Source organism: Rhincodon typus, chromosome 36 (genome assembly GCF_021869965.1).
Source record: "Rhincodon typus isolate 14 chromosome 36, sRhiTyp1.1, whole genome shotgun sequence".
Classification (NCBI taxonomy): domain Eukaryota; kingdom Metazoa; phylum Chordata; class Chondrichthyes; order Orectolobiformes; family Rhincodontidae; genus Rhincodon; species Rhincodon typus.
Genome location: NC_063367.1, coordinates 4,756,656 through 4,777,246, shown reverse-complemented (window position 1 = coordinate 4,777,246; position 20,591 = coordinate 4,756,656). Strand labels below are relative to the sequence as shown.

At 43.0% G+C, this 20,591-nt stretch overlaps 1 protein-coding gene across 1 annotated transcript in view; it reads right to left on the bottom strand.

Annotated features, from left to right (window-relative positions):
• Positions 1 to 20,591, bottom strand: part of LOC109935210 (adaptor related protein complex 3 subunit beta 2) — a 173,048-nt gene that overhangs the window by 108,744 nt on the left and 43,713 nt on the right. The window contains exons 2-3 of the mRNA XM_048617141.1: positions 10,616 to 10,691; positions 3,665 to 3,739 (exon numbers count right to left, since the gene is read on the bottom strand). Coding sequence (XP_048473098.1) covers positions 3,665 to 3,739; positions 10,616 to 10,691 — 151 coding nt within the window. The remainder of the gene's footprint in view (positions 1 to 3,664; positions 3,740 to 10,615; positions 10,692 to 20,591) is intronic.

Below are 20,591 nucleotides of genomic sequence, written 5' to 3'. Positions count from 1 at the left end.
AACTACATCCACCTGTTACCCCTTATGAACTAATCACAGCCTCAAAAAATTCCAATAGGTTTGTCAAGCATGTTTTCCCTTTTGTAAACCCACTCTGACTGTTTAATCCTGTCACTGTCTTCCAAGAGCTCTCCTATTAAATATTTTCAACTTCCTCTTCCTGACTTGGACATATATTGCTGTGCCTTCACTTTGCTGGAATTCACTCCCTAACACATTTTGGGTCTCATGACATCAAATGGACTGCAGCAGTTCAAATAGGCAGGTTACCACTACCTTCACAAGGATATTAGGAATGTGCAATAAATGCTGACCCAGCCAGCAAAGTCCACATTCCCTGAATTAGTAAAAAGGCATACTCTTCTCTAATACCCCTTCAAAGAAGGAAATCTGCTGTACTTACTTGGTCTGATCAACATTTCACTCCAGTCCACAGAGCTGTGGCTAACTTTTAAATATGCTCTGAATAGCATAGCAAGAACATAGGAAATAGGAGTAGTTGTAGACCATTTGGCTCCTTGAGGCTGTTCTGCCATTCAACCAGATCATAGCTGAACTGCTACCTTAATGCAATTTCCCACCAACACTCTTCATATCTTTAGCATCTACAAGCCTACTGACCTCTATCTTGAATTACTGAATGACTGAGACTCCTCATCTTCCTAGAAAAGAGAATTCCAAGGATTCACAACCATCTGAATCGATAAATTCCTCATTTCAGTCTTTGTCCTGCCCTTTGTTCTGAGACTACGCCCCCTGGTTCTGGACCCACTTCCGGCCAGGGAAACATTTTTCCTGCCCCATCTACCCTGAATTTTCCCTAGTAGTAGAGGGGAAAATGCTAGAATCTATGAAAGAAAATGCCGGAACTGGTAACTTAGAAAATAATGATAAGGTTGGACAATGTCACCATGAATTTATAAGTAGGAAATCATGTTTGACAAGCCTGTTAGAGGTTTTTGAAGATGTAACTGTAGCGGTTGTAACAAGGTCAGCCAGCCGGACCTCATAGAATATGTGTTCCCTGATTGGTTTCCAGTGTAATTTTTAGCACAGTCCAAAGTATTGACTAAATGATGTCCAATAGTAAGGTCACATCTAATGATGGTCACACTGTTCTGAGCCTTGCAATCAAGGGGTGGCTGAGTATGATTGTCATGCTGCCTACTGCAAACGGTCAATGAGATGGATTAGAGCTTTGGCCCAAGCTATTCACAATCTACATCAATGATTTGATATAGCGATTAAATATAATATTTGCAATGTTTGCTGCTACACAAAGCAAGGATAGGAAGGTGAGTCGTGAGAAGAATGCAAAAATGCTTCACCAAGAGGCTGGTGGTGTGGGAAAACATTTAGCATATGTAATACAATGTGGAAAAATATGAAGTTATGCACTTCGGTAAGAGAAACAAAAATTCTGAGTATTTCTGAAATGGTGAGAGATTGGGAAATGCTTTAGTCTAAAGAGACCAATGTCTTTGTCAAGAGTCACTGACAGTTCACATGCATGTACAGCAAGCAAGTAGGAAAACAAATGATCCATTGACTTTTCTTGCAACACATTTTGAATACTCGAGTAAAAAAGTCTTTTTGCAACTTTTTAAAAAAGTTTTGGTGAGGCTGCACCTGGAAAAGAAAGACCTAAATACTTCAAACAAATGGAGTGAACTCAGTAATTTTGTTTTTGTTCATGGGATGTGTGCATTGCTGTTGACTATCTCTAATTGTCCTGGAGAAGGTGGTGAGGAGCTTTCTTGATCCACAGTAGTCCATGCAGTGTAGACAGATATACAGTGCTGTTAGGGAGGGAGTTCTGGGATTTTGTCCCAGCAACAGTGAAGGACTGATGATATACAAAGGAAGAAATAAAAAGATGGGTGCTACTCAGTTTAAGGGGAATTAGGGATGGGCAACAAATACTGGTCTTGCCAGTGCCACCCACATTCTGCTACTGTAACCCCTTGGATCACAGTGGTATCAAGCAGCACTTGCTCAGCAATAACCTGCTCAGTGATGCCCAGTTTGGGTTCTACAAGGGCAACTCAGCTCCTGACTTCATTACAGCTTTGGTCCAAATGTGGGCAAAAGAGCTGAATTCCAGAGGTGAGGTGAGAGTGACAGTCCTTGACATCAAGGCTGCATTCGACTGAGTGTTGCATCATGGAGCCCTCACAAAACTGGAATCAATGGGTATCAGGGGGCAAACTCTCCGGTGGTTGGAGTCATATCTGACACATAGGAAGATGGTCATGATTGTTGGAGGTCAGTCATCTCAGCTCCAGGACACTTCTGCAGGAGTTCCTCAGGGTAGCATCCTAAGTCCAACATTTTCAGCTGCTTCATCAATGACCTTCCCTCCATCATAAAGTCAGAAGTGGAGATGTTCACTGATCATTACACAATGTTCAACACCATTCACAACTCCTCAGATACAGAAGGAGTCCATGTTCAAATGCAACAAGATCTGGACGATATCCTGGCTTGGCCTGACAAGTGGTGAGTAACATTCGCACCACTCAGGCTATGATCATCACCAAAAGGGGACAATCTTATTAGTGATGGCACGGTGGCTCAGTGGTTAGCACTGCTGCTTCACAGCACCAGTGACCTGAGTTTGATTCCACTCTCAGGCAACTGTCTGTGTGGAGTTTGCATATTCTCCCCGTGTTTACGTGGGTTTCCTCCCGGTGCTCTGGTTTCCCCCTATAGTCCAAAGATATGCAGGCTAGGTGGATTGGCCATGCTAAATTGCCCATTGTGTTCAGGGATGTGTAGATTAGGTGGGTTACAGGGCGGACGGATCTGGGTGGGATGCTCTGAGAGTCGGTGTGGGCTTGTTGGGCTGAAGGGTCTGTTTCCACACTGTAGGGATTCTATGATCCTATGACCTAACCACCGGTCCTTGGCATTTAATGTGTTACCATCACTGAACCCCCACAATCAACATCCTGACTAGAAGGTCAAATGGACTCACCACATAAACACAGTGGCTACAAGAGCAGGTCAGAAACTAGGAATGCTGCAGCAAGTAACTCACCTCCTGACTCCTCAAAGCTTGTCCACCATCTACAAGGCACAAGTCAGGAGTGTGACGGAATACTCCCCACTTGCCTGGATGAGTGCAGCCCCAACAACACTCAAGAAGCTTGACAGCATCCAGGACAAAGCAGCCTGCTTGATTGGCACTACATTCACAAGCATCCACTCCCTCCATCATCAATGCTCAGCAGCAGCAATGTGTACTGTCTACAAGTTGCACTCTAGAAATTCACCAAAGATCCTCAGACAGCACCTTCAAACCCATGACCACATCTATCTAGAAGGACAAGGGCAGCAGATATATGGAACGCCACAACCTTCAGGTTCCCCTCCAAGCCACTCACCATCCTGACTTGGAAATATATCACCGTTCCTTCACTGTTGCTGGGTCAAAATCCCGGAATTCCCTCCATTTTAGGTCAACCCACAGCAGGAGGACTGCATCGGTTCAAGAAGGCAGCTCACCACCACCTTCTCAAGGGCAGGTAGGGACAGACAATAAATGTTGGCCAGCCAGTGATGCCCGCATCCCACAAATGAATAAATAAAAGCTGTGGTGATTTTAGGAAGTTCATTCTATAAATCACTGCACATTCATAAGGGGATGAGAAATTTCACTTACCTCAATGTTTTTGCAGGCAACATTCTTCACCACCGCAGGGAAGAGTTCTGAAGCATTTTTTCCTCTAGCAATCATCTGCATATGAAAAAAAACACATACAAACTCTCAGTCACTCTTGAGACGGCATTATTAATTGCATTATACCAAGCTGTTCAAACTGCTAAGGGTCAAAAACACTGTCCCCATCTCTGGCAACTTAATGACCACTCTTCAAGAAATAAATCTCATTGGCTGTGAAGAGCTTTGGGACATTCTAAAAAGCAAGACTTCCTTTTGTGTTTTTATTTCTTATTTCTGCTGAATTGTCTAGTCTAAATCAAAAAGCGGAGTTTGGATTGGTCTGACCTTAATTGCTGTATGAATCAACAACTGGAACACATCAAGATCTGTTGGCAGCAGCAACTCAAAATAAACATTACCTTAAAACTCCTCACCACATGAGATTCCCTGATGCCCACCTGTGGGCCAGTGGAACAAAGGTTTAATTCCAAAGTTACATGAGAGTCGACATGTAACTTGATGGTTGGTAACCAACACAGCTCTGTGGGTAAACAGAGCTCTATTAAGCCTGCAGGATGTTTCAGAGATCCATAAAAGCTGTACAGTAGGATAGGTAATGAGTAGGGCTTAACGGACAGTTTATTGACCGTATGCTTGGACTTGTACTGCATTTCCCTTTCAGGCCACATTTCAGGCTTTAGCCCCACCTGAGGATTAAGTTCTTCACGCAGGATAAATAAAGGGAAACCAATAGATGTATTGGATTTCCAACGAAGGTTTTGGTGAGGTGCCACAAGATAAGAACTTATAGCATTGGGGATGATATATTAGCTTGAATAGAGAACTGGCTAACACACAGGGACTTGGAGAGAATGGACAGTGTGGTACATGGAAGAGTCAAAGGCGCAATCACTTCAAGGCTCTTCTCATGGACTCTTAAGCATCCAATACTAGTGTGGCAAGGATATGTGTAGGTTACATGGGATCGGCAGCAAGATGCCTGTAAAGCTGGCCTCAGAACCCAAAATGGTTACCAGACTCAAAACGTTAACTCTGATTTCTCTTCACAGATGCTGCCAGACCTGCTGAGCTTTTCCAGAAACTTCTGTTTTTGTTTCTGATTTACAGCATTTGCAGTTACTTTGGTTTTTACTAATCTAATGAACCCTTGCTGTACTGCATCCAATGCATTTACATCATCCCTTTGACATGGAGACCAAAACTGCGCATAGTACTCCAAATGTGCTATCACTAAAGCCTTGTAAAATTGTAACAAGACTGGTTTAATCTTCTATTCCAATCTCTCTGCAAATACTCATCACTGTCCCAAGGTCATGCATGCCAAGATTATATACAAATATAACCTTTAGATGGAGATGAGAAGACACAGGTCCTGAACCAACCTGTACAGATGTAATTCATCATACATTTTAATGCCATACATTATCATATTTTTAACATATTCCCATTGTATATTGTTATGCCCATGTTTTAATTTAAAAATCTGTAACTTATATAATTACATCCTCCTGTGTGCTGTCCACACCTTTGTTTCTATATCACCATCAGTTGAATTTGCAATTCCAAATCCCGTCCTTCCCCAGTGCCACCTTGATCTCCATCCGTACTTCCATTGATCCATTATTGAAATTCCCATTCATGCCTTTCTTGCCCTGAGACTAACTATGCTAATATATTCCAGGTTGGCCTCCTACTTGGTATCTCCATGATCAACAACTCATTCAAAACTCTACGGCCAGTATTCTCACTTGCAGGAAGTCTTTTCTGCCTTGTGCTTGCTGACCTATACTGGTCCAAAAATGCATTTCATCCTTGTTTCCGGAGTTCTTAAAGGCACTTCCCTATCTCTAACCTCCTCTAAGCCTTACAATCTTTCGTGATTAGCTAGGGGCAGAAAAAAAGAGAGGAGTGGGAATAAGAGATGAAGAGGGTGAGGGTAGGAGATGTAGAGAAAGAGGGAGAGGGCAAGAAAAGTATATATATATACAGAGAAGGGAAGAACGTCAAAGAAGTTAGAGAGAATAGAGAGAGGTTCAGAGATAGAGAAAGAGTTGGCGACAGAGATAGGGAAATGATGGTTAAAATCACATTCTAATTCATCATATTCTACAAATTATTTGTCCTAAGCATATGCAATCATTCGTTATATTTAGATTATTTTTAATTCATTGCCTATCCCTAGTTGTCTTTGACAAGGCGTATTGAATTTCCTTCTTGAATTGCTGTAGTCTATGTGCTATAGGTAGACCCAAAATGTTGTGTGGGAGAGACTTCCAGGAATTTGTCCCAGCAATACCAAAGGATTGGTGTTGCAATTCCAAGCCTGGATGGTGAGTGACTTGGAGGGGAACAGGAGATGGTGGTATTCTTATGTATCTGCTGCCCTCATCCTTCCAAGTGATAGCGATTGTGGGTTGGGAAGGTGCTGTCTAAGGAGCCTTGGTGAATTTCTACTGTGCATCATGTAGACAGTGTACACTGCTACTGTGCATCTGCCAGAGGGATTAAATATTTGTGGACAGGTGCCAATGAAGTGGACTGCTTTGTCCTGGATGGTATCAAGCTTCCTGAGCGTTGTTGGAGCTGCACACATCCAGGCAAGTGGGGAGTATTCCATCACACACCCAACTTGCACTTTGAGATGTGCCTTTGGGGAGTCAGGAGATGAGTTACTCACAATTAAATGATGTGCACAGTGGCATAATCTTAAATGCCCTATTTTGTGCCCAAAACAAGGCCTCAGATCAACTGACTGCAGACAGGGAAAGAAAGGACCATCCTGTTTTGCAACATAGTAGCGGCTAATTAAAAAATAAATACAACCCAGAATAATTTGGTATAAATAATGCAGTATGTGCAGGCATGGAAATTGTTATCTACACCACTGATAAATATTTAACACGTCACTGTGAGTTCTCTGTCTCGGCAGCTGTTCCTGGAACTAGCAACAGCCAGATCCCCATCCATGCATTGCAGAGCTGTTTCTATCCCTTAGGAATCTTACAGGATCTAGGACACAGTGTTACTTAAGGAAACCAAGAGTCAAATGAGGTATCTCAGTGTTACCCCATTGTGTTAATTATGCCATGATATGAAAATGGTGGTGTAGTGTTCATGACACAGGACCAGTAACACAGCGGCCCAAGCTGCTGGTCTGGGAATTGTTGTATAAAAGCCATTAGAGAAGGGAATCCACCGTCCTTACCCAGTGTGGCCTACATGTGAATCCAGACTCATCGTCATGTGGTTGACAACTGGGGATGGGAACAAATGTTGACCTCGTCAGCAATGCCCACATCCCACGAAAGAATAAAGAACTGCTAAAGGAAAGATCAATGGGGGAGCAAAATGGTGCAATTCTTTCCTCTCAGTTGCCAACCAGTGTATAAGAGTCAAGGTTTAACCAACCGATCAGAGAATGACAAAGGCATCAAGATAGTTACTATCAATTAATCTATATCAAAAGCAACGCATTTACAGAAATTCCTATTAACATTTTTCATCAGAAATTTCTACTTATAATGAGTTTCCCATGTAAACTCGTCACACTGAAATGACATTTTAGGGAAACTAGAGGAAAATATTACATTCCAGTCCACCTCCTAAGAGGAGGGGGAATATAAGTAGTAATAGGTGTAAATTGAGTACCTGCACATTCAAAGGCGTAAGGACTCCCTCAATGGGCCGAAGGGCCTGTTTCCATGCGACATTACTCTATTACAATGTCGGAGAAAATCCAAGTAAAATGCAAATAGTGTTTGTGGTCTCCAATTCCATGCCAACGTTTTTTATAAACGAGTATTATGTGCTGGACTATAATCCCATCTTTGAATCTATCAAAAATTACTGTAAGACATTTTTCATTCTTTCAGGGAAAGTAGGTCAGCATTTGTAATCCATCCCTAATTGTCCTTAAACCAAGTGGCTTGCTCAGCCATTTCAGAGGGCAGTTAAGAATAATCCACATTGCTGTGGATCTGGAGTCACATGTAGGCCAGACTCAGTAAGGACCTTTTTTTTATTTAGATGAGAAAGTAGACAGAGCATCTGTTTAATATGTTATCTGAAAGATAGTACCTCTAACAGTGCACTTCTTCAGCATTGCACTGAAATTGTCAGTCTGGAGTGTATGTTGAAATCTCTGAAGCTGGATTTAAATTTGAAGCTTTATGGTTGAGGTAAGAGTATGATAAACTGAGCTCCAGTCAACTCTATTTTCACAGGATAATCCACCTTTGTGAGTAAGCTTTCAGCCATCCCATCTAACTGTGTCTATGAGTGGAATCTCCCACATTTTATTCTAAGTGTGGTGGTGTGTGTAAAGATGGATAGCATACCACCCTCCTCAGCACCACAAACAAGAAAGACCACCGTATCTTCTGCCTATCAAATACTTAACGGGTTTTCAGCTGGTATCACTTCCTAGGATATGAATGTCGCATCCCACCTAAATATCCTGGGAATCAACTGGCAGCAACTACTGCAAGCCACAACACTGGATAAGGAGACATGGCTGTTGTCAGAACAGCAACCAAGATGCCCAAGGGCAGCAGCATGTGTGGAAGTATCTTTTTGAGTTAGGGCTCATAGGAAGAGCTCGATCAGGGAAGCGGTAAGAAGAAAGGCAGTGGGATGGTCATCAGAGGCCATAGCGCAGTCCATATCTGTGCCTCTGATCATCCCTAAATTGAGGAGATCAAGGCCAAACCACTCGCAACCAGTTTGCTCCATTTTAACAGCTGGGAAGACTCTTGTCTTAATAATATCATGACTTTGGTGTGAGGAGGTCAATTGACAACCACTTCGGCTTTCAATTGGTGACAGGAGAAATTAATTCCTGTGTTGATGGGTATCTCCCCAGGTGGGTCTCTGGACTCCAAGTTCATTGACATGACCCCAAGGTACTGTCTTCCTCTCTCTAGTTATCTTGATTCTTCCAGCTGGATGAAATCGAGCACCTGGATTCAATGTTCAATTCAAAAGGATGAAGTTAGAAAAACCTGCAGGAAACAATTCCATACATCGGCATTTCTCTGAGGGCCTGAGCACAGCAAACCACATCCACAAGATGAAGGAGCAGAAATAGGTCATTTAGCCCTGCCATTCAATCAGACATTGGTTGATCTAATAATTTTCAACTCACTTTCCTGCCTTTTCCCCATACTTGATTCCTTATTGATTAAAGATCTGACTATCTCAGCTTTGAATAAAGACCCGGCTTCAACAGTCTTCTGCAGTAAAGAATTCCACACATTTACTACCCTCTGAGAGAAAAAGATCCTCCTCAACTCTATCTTAAATGGGCAACCCCTTACTCGGACATTATGCTCTTTGGTCCTAGAATTTCCCACAAGGAGAAATAATATCTCCATATCTACCCTTTAACCGGTCTTAGACTATGTTTCAGTAAGCTCTCTGCTCAATCTTCTAAACTCCAATGAGTACAAGCCAACCAACTTGACTGCCTCCTGTGCCAGTATACCCTTCCTTAGGTAAAGGGCCAAAATAGTTCAGAGTATTCCAGGTGTGGTCTGACTAGTTCTTGTGTAGTTCTAGCAAGACATGTATTTCCATTTGAAATAGGGGTCAAGATTACATTTGCCTTCCCTATTATTTACCGAACCCAAGATACCAAGTTTGTTTGATTCATACACATGGACGCCACAATCCTTCCTGTTGCAGCTTTCTACACTCTCTTCCTCTACAAATATCATTCAGTCTTCTATCCTTCCTGCCAAGTGCATAGCCTCACATTTTCCCACATTATATTCTATCTGCCATGTTTTTGCCTACTCACTTGACCTGTCTATCTCATTCTCTAGACTCATTGTGTAATCCTCACTCCTAACTTTTCCACCTATTTCTGTGTCATCTGCAAAATTGGCGATAGTACATTCAATTCCTTTATCCAAGTCATTAATATATACTATAAATAATTGAGGCCCCAGCACTGATCCCCGATGGCACTCTTAGTTACAGGTTGCCATTTTGTAAATGCCCTCTTAACCCAATTCTCTGTCTCCTATTAGTTTGCCAATCCTTTATCCATGTCAATATACTACTTCTGACACCATGGACTCTTAACTTATTAAGTAACTTTATGTGCAGTATCTTCTCAAATACTTTGGGGAAATCCAAATATATTACATCTACTATCTCCATCTATCTATTGAACATCTTAGTTGCCCTTTATCTATCCTACTTGTTACCTCCTCAAACAATTCTAATAAATTTGACAGGCATTATCTCCCCTTCATGAAACCATGTTAATTCTGCTTGGTTATGTTATGTATCTCTAAATGCTCTAACATATCCTTTATAATAGGCTCTAACATCTTTCCCAATGAAAGATGTTAAGCTAACTGGCCCATAGTTCACTGCTTTTAATTTCTGTCCCTTTTGATACTGACAGTTTTCCAATCCTTTGGGACTTCATCCTTCACCAAAAGAAGCCAAATTACTACACAAGGTTGGAGGAACCTCGATAATGGAAAACAGATAGGAATTTGTAGGACTTTAGTTGGGCATTAGGATCAATGTTCCAATAAACCTAACATTAATCCATCTATCTTCATAACTAAAGATCCTTATCTATGACATTGTCTTCAAGAATCTTTTCTGCACTCTCTCTGATGCCTTCACATCTTCCCTGAAGTGGAGTGCCAGTAATTATACACAATACTCCAGTCAATTAGACAAGAGGTTTATCATAATACCTTGCTTTTGAATGAATTTCTGTCATGGGAGAGCCAGGAAATGTGAGGTGAATAATGGAGATGGGATTGCCAGGCAGAAGGAGAGGAAACCCTAAGACCAGAAGGAAGGATGAGGTAGTACAGGAGTTAAATTCAATGGGATTGGAAGAGGAATGGGTGACTGACAGTAGGAGATGTAAGAGGGCAAATGCATTGTTTCTTCAGTTAGACTTACCGCTACAATCCTCTTCATTGCTTCCAGTTTCAGGGAGTCCTTATTACTATCCAGCATCTCCTTCAGGTCGTCATGCCTGGGGAAAGTAAAAATTCTATTTGTTTCTGGTGATCACTCAGGATTTTAAATGAGCATTTTCTCCCAGCACATGCTTTATTAACCATTCTTTTTAACCTGGTCAGCCTTTTCCAAGAAAACACTCTGCCAAAAATAAAAGCAATTGTTATTATTTATTATTAGTTACCTCTTTGTCTCATCCCTCTCCTTTGTTCCAAAGAAGGTATCCTATATGAAAGAAAAGCTGTTCGCTGATTGTCCAAGAACTACAGGGATACCAATTTATGCTTATAGGCAAAGGATTAGGGGGAATGGGCTGTGTGAGGAAGAACTTTCTTGCTTTGATTTTTTTGATTTATTTATTGTCACATGTATTTTGTTCCAAAATACAATGGAAAGCGTTGTATAGTGCCACCATTCTCCAATGCCATCTTAAAACACAGAAAAATAAACCAAAATATAGACTGTAAAGGCAGAAAAATAAAGAAATAAAGAAAAAGAAATTAACTTTACAGTCCTTCTTATTCAGTGTTCTGCCATGGGTCACGGTCCTGGTGGCCAGGGCATAAGTCCCCTTCGCTGCGCCATCTCGCCTCCACCGATAACCTCGCCACTATGAGTCCTTAAATATGAATAGGTGGGTACTAAGGAAGTTAAGGTATCAACAGGCAGTTTCTTTCCACACACAATCTTCTACATCAAGGAAGTAAAGTTCATCCAGTTCTGTAAAGCGATCTTGTGGCATATGCTCCTCGTCAACATCCTCTGTCCCCAGGATAAGCTAGACACATTGATATGGTGTATCATATGAGGCAGACTCTTTTCTATCATCCCTAATGTCTTTATATCTTGAAATCCATCAAACTCTGTCTTGAATATACCAAATGACTCAGTCTCCAGAGGCCTCTGAGATCAGGGAATTCGAAAGATTCACTGCCCTCTGAGTGAAGAAGTTCCTCCTCATCTCAGTCTTATAAAACAAAATGGTATAAAATTCAAGCAGTGGGAAGAAGCCCTCATTTGGTATTTATACAGAACTGGTCACTGAGATGCAGGCTAGAAAATAGACCAGATTTTTATCTCTGCCTGTTCACAATCGCTTGGAATTTGCTGAAGCATCAACCTTCCCTAGCACTATCGTCAGAGAAATTGTACAAACATTTGAAACATTAACTGGAAGAAAAAAGTTTGGATTATTAGGTTATTTTTAACAAGTCAATAGGAAAAGTAAAACACTGTGGTCACTTATTGGTTATGCAAAGACATAAGGGGCTGAATCTTTTCTTCAGCCAAATCTGAGTTGCACCGAGTTTTCTGGAGGGATTTCCATCATGAGGCCTTGTAAGTATTTTTTTGCCATACATTACCAAACCTAGCCCATTAACTACCCATCCACCTCATGGGTGTCTCACTTCTGATTCCAGCCCCATCTTACTACATGCTTTTCCCACCAAGCCTCATGCTCTGCTACTCTCACTAATGCCTGCAACATCTTTCCTTACTCGCTGTTACACACTCCAACCCCTGAAACCGACAACCCTGCATGCCATCTGTGTTTTCTGATCATTGACTCAGGACACCTCCTCATCTGCACTAATTGTAACGGCTATGCCACCCACTTTCATCTCCCTTGTTATTACCTCTCTCTCGTCCCAACACAGCCGAAAGACTCAAGATGGGTGGTTTACTGCTCGATAATCAGCTCCTCACTCACTATGGGGATAGCATTCTGACTCTGACTGCCCTGAATGCTGACGGACCATTTCAAAGCGTCTGGACAGTATCGTAGGCTGCCCTTGACTTACTGTGCTAGGGTCCCTGAGCAAAGGTTATTCCCTTGACTTGGAGTCATACAGGTGTACAGCATGGAAACAGTGACTTCGGTGCTAAACTAATCGAGTTCCATTTGCCAGCATTTGGCCCATATCCCTCTAAACCTTTCGTATTCATGTACCCTTCCAGATGCCTTTTAAATGTTGTAATTATACCAGCCTCCACCTCTTCCTCTAGCAGCTCATTCCATACATGCACCTGCCCCTTAGGTCCTTTTTAAATCTTCCTCCGCTCACCTTAAACCTATGCCCTCTAGTTTTCGACTCCCCAACCCCGGGGAAAAGACCTTGGTTATTCACTCTGTCCATGCCGATCATGATTTTATTAACTTCTATAAGGTCAACCCTCAGCCTCTGATGCTCCAGGGCAAATAGCCCCAGCCTATTCAGCCTCTCCCTATATCACAAACCCTCCAACCCTGGCAACATCCTTCTAAATCTTTTCTGAACCCTTTCAACTTTCACCATATCGTTCCTATTACAGGGAGACCAGAACTGAAGGCAGTATTCCAAAAGTGGCTTAACCAATGTCCTGTATAGCTAAAAAATGACCTTCCAACTCCTATACTCAATGCACTGAATAATAAAGGCAAGCATACCAAATGCCTTCTTCACTATCCTGTCGACCTGGGACTCCACTTTCAAGGAACTATGAACCTGCACTCTAGGGTCTCTTTGTTCAGTAATGCTCCCCAGGACCTCATCATTAATTGCGCTGATTTGCCTTTCCAAAATGCAGCACCTCACATTGATCTAAATTAAACTCCATCTGTCACTCCTCAGCCCAACGGCCCATTTGATCAAGGCCTTGACTGATAGTCACAGGAAATTTCCTGGCTTTGTGTCAGTGCTAAATGGCAAGGCAAACAAAAGTAATATGAGCCTAGTATCTCTTGCTGAGTGGTAAGGCAATGCAAAGCAGGGATGCTGTAGCATCATGTTAGGCTTTGTAAGTGTTGTGAAATCAAGTGAAGCATCCAGAGATACAGCCTGGTCCAGTTGATGAGGTGATGCACGTCTCTGAATGCAAGGTCCTTGCTGTAACATTAAAATGTTAGTTTCAGAGATATGCCATGAGGGTTCTTAGAGATTGGACATATTGGAAGTCAATGTCCATGGGATGTTTGTGGCCTGTGTCCATGGACCATGCCCTGAAATGTTTGGAGTCCTTTGTAGCAAGCGGCATGCTGAATTTGCTAGGTACCCATTGTAGGTACCAAGTTAGGTTTTTGTGACATTTATCTTATTTGGAACATTTGGTATGGCAGAACAATGAATATTAATGTGGTAAGTTGGGCATCAACACGTGTTTAACAAGCTATAATCCCCTTAACTTGGCAACTTGCCACTGCCTAGAAACCTGTCACACGTTTGACAAAAACGATAAAAAATGGAAAGAGATGCTTCCAATACAGAGATGGGCCTTGTCAGACTCCTCATCTGATTCTGCCACAAATATTGCCATAGCCCATGTAGCTTAGAGCTCAGCAAGATTCTGCTCGTAATTATTTTAAGAAGGTGCATTTGATACTTCTATGAGATACACTGGCACCAAGTGTCTGCAGGGGAATTAAAGCAATTCCCCAGCACAGCCAGTGAAGTGGTTTAAGTAGTTTATCACAGAACTGAGAGAGAGAGAGTGAGCGAGACAGAGAGGTGCTGGATGGGACACAGTGCATGCGGGAGGGTGGGGTGTTGGATAGAGGAAAATGTGTGATTGGTTAGTGAGTTAATGGAATATCTGTAGATCCACGGGTGAACAGTATGGTATTTATTAATGACAAATGGGGTTTAGTTAATTAACTGAGGAATGGTATGTAGCCAATACAGGGCAAAATAATTGACTGGAAAATAAAATAAACAGAAATAGCATTCAATTACATTACTGTGATACCTCTAGCACTAACAGCCTCCATTCTAACTTCGCTGTCTAATAGCACAATCTCTTACAACTTACGAGAGTGATTCATGGCATTACCAGCCTAAGTGTCAAATGTATAATGACTGTGAGAAAGGCAGAAAAAGCAACTGCAATTTGTTCAATGTGCACAGTGGATAAACCTTCTACTAAGGGAGTCATTGAAATAAAGAAAGTTATAGGTTTTGTGATTGGGCATCTGGTAGGACACTATGTTGTTACTCCACTGTCCATGTATTGTTCTGAATTTGGAGGTTGACCTTCAGTTACTTAGCATAGGTGAGATCAGAGTCCATAATCAGACTCAGTTTAAGGAGCTCTGTAGAGAAAATAAAGCACAGAAGGAAATCTTGAAAAAGCAGGCCAGAGCAAATTTAAAGGGTTTTGGCCACTTAAAAGCAAGAAACAGCAAATGGGATAAAAAAAATAATACCGGCTGCTCTTAAAATAGGTCATTAATCATTTTTAATTGCACATTATTTGTGAATTGGATGCTCACTTGAAATGTTTGCAGGAGGAACATATGCAGGGTCATGGGGAAGAAAAGGAAGAGAGAAGCTAATGTGAGGATTAATTTAAAGAGCAGGTGCAATTGGCTTAATGGTCTGCCTTTCACCATGTCAGGCCTGTCCAATTGGGAGCCCACAGCCTCTAAGGAATTACATGTGACCTGCTAAACCATTGCTCAAAATATAGGTAGGTGTATCTGGACAAATTTGCAAGGAACTACTGCTCCAATCAGAGTCCATTTCTCTCCCATGATTGCTGAAAATAGTCAGCGTTTGAAAGAGCAATGTGCAGTGCCATGTGAGTAATGTAATTCACCCTGAGACCTGGAGCCATGACTGCTAATCTGTAAAACAGGAATCGGAGGCTTTCAGGGAGACCCTGGCTTGGGTAGGAGATATTAGGCTACAGGTGGCAGGAAAGGGATTGGAGGAGGGCTGGTTAGGAGTCAGGTGGGCTTTTAATGGTGGAGTGAGTGTGAGTGATGGGGGTTTGATGGGTGGATGTGTGAGTGACTGATTAACTGGGGGTGGGTTGGGGGAGAAAGCTGAATGGGAGAGTGGGTAGGACTGAGCTAGATACAGATCCACCCTTCACCTCCCTCCATCTCTATCCTAGCCTCATACCAGGCTGAAAAACGAGGAACATCTGGAATGGTGAGCAACCTGCCTCCAACTGCTACCTTCAAGTGAATTCTTCTGAGGCCAGCTCAGAGTATGCCACACCACAGTTAAAAAAAAATCAGTTAGTGTCAAACCCAACTCCTTCACTTGGTCCCAGTCCCCATCCATTTGATAGTGATCAGAAGTTGGAGCCTAATCTTTTTTCTCTCTCTACCTCAGCTACTTAAACAAATAGACAAAAAAGAGATAGTAGGAACTGCAGATGCTGGAAAATCTGAGATAACAAGGTGTAGAGCTGGATGAACACAGCAGGCCAAGCAGCATCAGAGGAGCAGGAAAGCTGACGTTTCGGGCCTAGACCCTTCTTCAGAAATAGGGGAGGGGAAGGGGATTCTGAAATAAATTGGGAGAGTGGGGGAGGCGGATAGAAGATGGATAAAGGAGAAGATAAGTGGAGAGGAGACAGACAGGTCAAAGAGGCAGAGGTGGAGCCAGTAAAGGTGAGTGTGGGTGGGGAATTAGGGGGGGAATAGGTCAGTCCAGGGAGGACAGACAGGTCAAGGGGGCAGGATGAGGCTAGTAGGTAGGAGAAGGAGGTGGGGCTTGAGGTGGGAGGAGGAGATAGGTGGGAGGAAGGACAGGTTAGGGAGGCGGGGACAAGCTGGGCTGGTTTTGGGATGCGGTCGGGGGAGGGGAGATTTTGAAGCTTGTGAAGTCCACATTGATACCATTGGGCTGCAGGGTTCCCAAGCGAAATATGAGTTGCTGTTCCTGCAACCTTCAGGTGGCATCGTTGTGGCACCGCAGGAGGCCCAGGATGGACATGTCGTTCAAGGACCACAACTTCCCCCCTACAGTGGTCGAAAACGCCCTCGATCGCATCTCCCGCATTTCCTACAACTCATCCCTCACACCACCTCCCATAATAACAACCAAAACAGGATCCCGCTCATCCTCATGTACCACCCCACTAACCTCCAGATCCAACGCGTCATCCTCCGGCACTTCCGCCATCTGCAATCTGACCCCACTACCAAAGACATTTTTCCCTCCCCACCCGTATCTGCTTTCCGGAGGGACCACTCTCTCCAGGACTCCCTCGTCCGCTCCACACTCCCCACCAGCCCCACCATGCCCGGCACTTTTCCCTGCAACCGCAGGAAGTGCTACACCTGCCCCTACACCTCCTGTCTCACCCCCATCCGAGGCCCCAAGAAGACCTTCCACATCAAACAGATGTTCACCTGCACATCTGCTAATGTGGTATACTGTATCCGCAGTTCCCGATGTGGCCTCCTCTACATCGGGGAAACCAAGCGGAGGCTTGGAGATCGCTTTGTGGAACATCTACGCTCGGTTCACAACAAACAACTGCACCTCCCAGTCGCGAACCATTTCAACTCCCCCTCCCACTCCTTAGATGACATGTCCATCCTGGGCCTCCTGCGGTGCCACAACGATGCCATCCGAAGGTTGCAGGAACAGCAACTCATATTTCGCTTGGGAACCCTGCAGCCCAACGGTATCAATGTGGACTTCACGAGTTTCAAAATCTCCCCTCCCCCGACCGCATCCCAAAACCAGCCCAGCTTGTCCCCGCCTCCCTAACCTGTCCTTCCTCCCACCTATCCCTGTCTCCCACCTCAAGCCCCACCGTCATCTCCTATCTACTTGCCTCATCCCGCCCCCTTGACCTGTCTGTCCTCCCTGGACTGACCTATCCTCCCCTAACTCCCCACTCACACTCCCCTTTACTGGCTCCACGCCCACCTCTTTGACCTGTCTGTCTCCTCTCCACTTATCTTCTCCTTTATCCATCTTCTATCCGCCTCCCCCACTCTCCCAATTTATTTCAGAATCCCCTTCCCCTCCCCCATTTCTGAAGAAGGGTCTAGACCCGAAACGTCAGCTTTCCTGCTCCTCTGATGCTGCTTGGCCTGCTGTGTTCATTCAGCTCTACACCTTGTTATCTTAGACAAAAAAGACGTTTGCTCAGTTTACTCTGCTTGGCAATTTTTACTGGTGATTTTTATTAATTACTCATTTTATTGCTCAATTTATTGCTTTGAATGTTTTGCTTATCTGAAATTCATGTTTACTGTTGTGGCAAAGCCTATCTTTTTGAAATGTACTTACTGGCTATCCGAGTGAGCAAAAAATTGAAACATGCTTCCCTCCAACTGTAAAGACCACATCATTCTACAGCTAGGTCAGAGCTTTAAAAACCTGCTGCAAATTTCTCTTCCCAACTGGGTCCCTTGGAAACCTAATTAATCATCTTTCTAAATGGATCAATAACTGAGTACTGCACTGCTTTGTACACCAGGAATCTGTGTAAGCTACCACATAATTTCATCTGCACCTAACATATTGAACATGTTGCTGACCTGCTTTTGGTTTTGACCTCATCAGGACACATGCAAGAATGCCAGATTGTGGAAAATTTGGAGCACTGCTACTTCGTCAGGTGAAAACCTGATCAGGCTTTCACCTGATGAAGGAGCAGTACTCAGAAAGCTTGTGATTTTCAAATAAACCTGTTGGACTATAACCTGGTGTCATGTGACTTCTGACTTTGTTTACCCCAACAATGGCACTCCTCCACATCATTGATGAATCCAAACACACACTGCCAGAGTTCTGATAATTAAAAATAATGGACAACCTATGAGTCTGTCTGCTGTGTTGAAAATGTTTTAAAGTGGAAAGTAAAAAGAAAAATCTGAATCTGCCCCAGTACAAGTAAGCTGTGAAACTGTGTGTGCGTATGTGATGTGTCTAGTCCCTCAGAAGAATTTAATTTGCAAGTGGGAAGAACCTGTGCATTGAGTCTTTTAGCATGGGCAAGCTGTTGCACCACAGATTCTATATAGTTCTGGCTAACCAACAAACTCCCTCCCTCTCTCTTACTGCCTGCCTTTTGAGAAAGATTTAGAGGTTAATAGTCAATCTCTTTGGCTGCATTATGACAGGGTCCAGCAGTTGGATTTGAACACAGAGCTTCTGATCCAACTGTGGGGAATGTTACTCGCTGTGCCTCAAGACCTCCCCTAGTTAGGATTAGAAGGACACTCTTACAAGGGAAAGATGGGTGAAAAGTCAGACGTGTTTAGGAAGGAAATTCCAGACTTGGGGTCCTGGCAGCTGAAGACACAGCCCATGAATTCTGGTGATGTGCAAGTGGCTGGTATTTGAGCAGCAAGAAGGTCTGAGAAGGTTGTGAGGCTGAAGTAGGTGATGGAGAAGTGAGGGCGAGACCATGGAGGGATTTAAAATTAAGGATGAGAATTTTATAATCCATGCCTGTGCCTGCATTGCATTTCTAAAGAGCAGATTGCCTCTGGAATTAGGGCCATCACCCTGCTGTCTTTAGAAGAAAGATCTGAAATTTCATAGCGTCTTTCATGACTTTAGTATCTCCCAAAGCACTGTGTACAGACAACTAAGTACACTTGAAGCCTAATCAGAACAGCTAATTTTCACATAGCGAGATTGCATAGGCATCAGTGTGATAATCTGGGGATTTCTTTTTAAAACTGACATTGTTCTATGTGGTTGATGTACAGTTTCCACTGCAGCAACAAGAGCCCCCTACCCCACTCTACTTCAGGGCCTCAGTTTAACATCACGTTCGAATGCTATACCTCCTACAGTATCACAAAGGTCAGTCAAATGCAAAAATAAAAATCTAGGGAAAAAAAATCAAATGAGTTGAGGCTGAATGAGCTCCAGCAGTTTCTGAGAGGAATATACTTGACTTAGTGAGTTACCACATTGCACTTGTCCTGAATTTTACTTCACAATAGGCCAATTTAAAGGAGGACCAAATTTGGATGCCAAGTCAGCAACAACAATGGCGGAATACTTTCTCCACTACTCATCAAAAAACAAAATCCTAACACCTTTCGGAACTCTGTAATCAATCTCACCTCGCGGACACAGAAATTCTGAGGCCTCAGTCAAAGGGAGGATTATACATAAGTAAAGCAATTGTGTGAAAGCTAAGGCACACTGCAGTATCCATGATACCAAACACTCAACATGAATAATGTATGTGAAACTGATGGAAAAATCTTACTGACCCAGCAACAAGCTCCTGTAACAGTGACGCACCCTCACATCAACAGAAACTCCCACTCGCCTGGGAGATGGTGAAGTAGTGATAATGTCACTAAACTAGCAAACCATAGCCCAGGCTAATGTTCCAGGAGCAGGGTATGGCAGCTGATGAAATTTAAACTCAATCAATAAATCTGAAAAAAGTGGCTATGAGACTATCATTGATTGCTGTAAAATGATATTTAGTTCATTAACACCCTTCAGTCTTTACCCAGTCTGGCCTACATGTCAGTCCAGATCCACAGTAATGTGATTGACTCCTAAATGCTCTCTAGCATACCACTCAGTTGAAGGTGCAATTAGGGATAGGCGACAACTGCTGGCCTTGCCAGTGACAGTAAATAAAAACTCCAGAGAGCTAAGCACTCAGCCTAAGTTCATGTGATGGTGTGGTAGTGGTAGAGGAAGTCACACAACATCAGATTATAGTCCAACATGTTTATTTGAAATCACAAGCTTTTGGAGCGCAGCCCCTTAGTCAGAGAAGTGTGAGAGAAGAGCATGCAGACACAGAATTTTTAGGCAGATAGATCAAGGACAGAGAGATCAAAAAATTATACGACTGGTTTGAGTGGAGTGTCAGATAATAAGTCTCTGCAGGTGACCAAGAGTATTAGACAGTGGGAGTAAAGTGTCAACAGCTGAATAACAAGCGAGGGATGACCTATAATCCGATTAAATGAGGCAGAGAGATAAATATAAAAAATTAAAAATAAGGTGGTACTTGAGACAAACTAAATGACTGGAATAACATGACAGGTATAGGAGTTGCATGCCGAGGGTCTAACCAAAGTAATAAGTAATGCAAAACTATACAAACTAAATAAGGTAGAGAGACCATAACAATTTATCAAGGTGATGGTGTCAAAACAGGACAGTAAAGAAGGTTTTACAGATACAGAACAGTGTGGTGGGGTCAC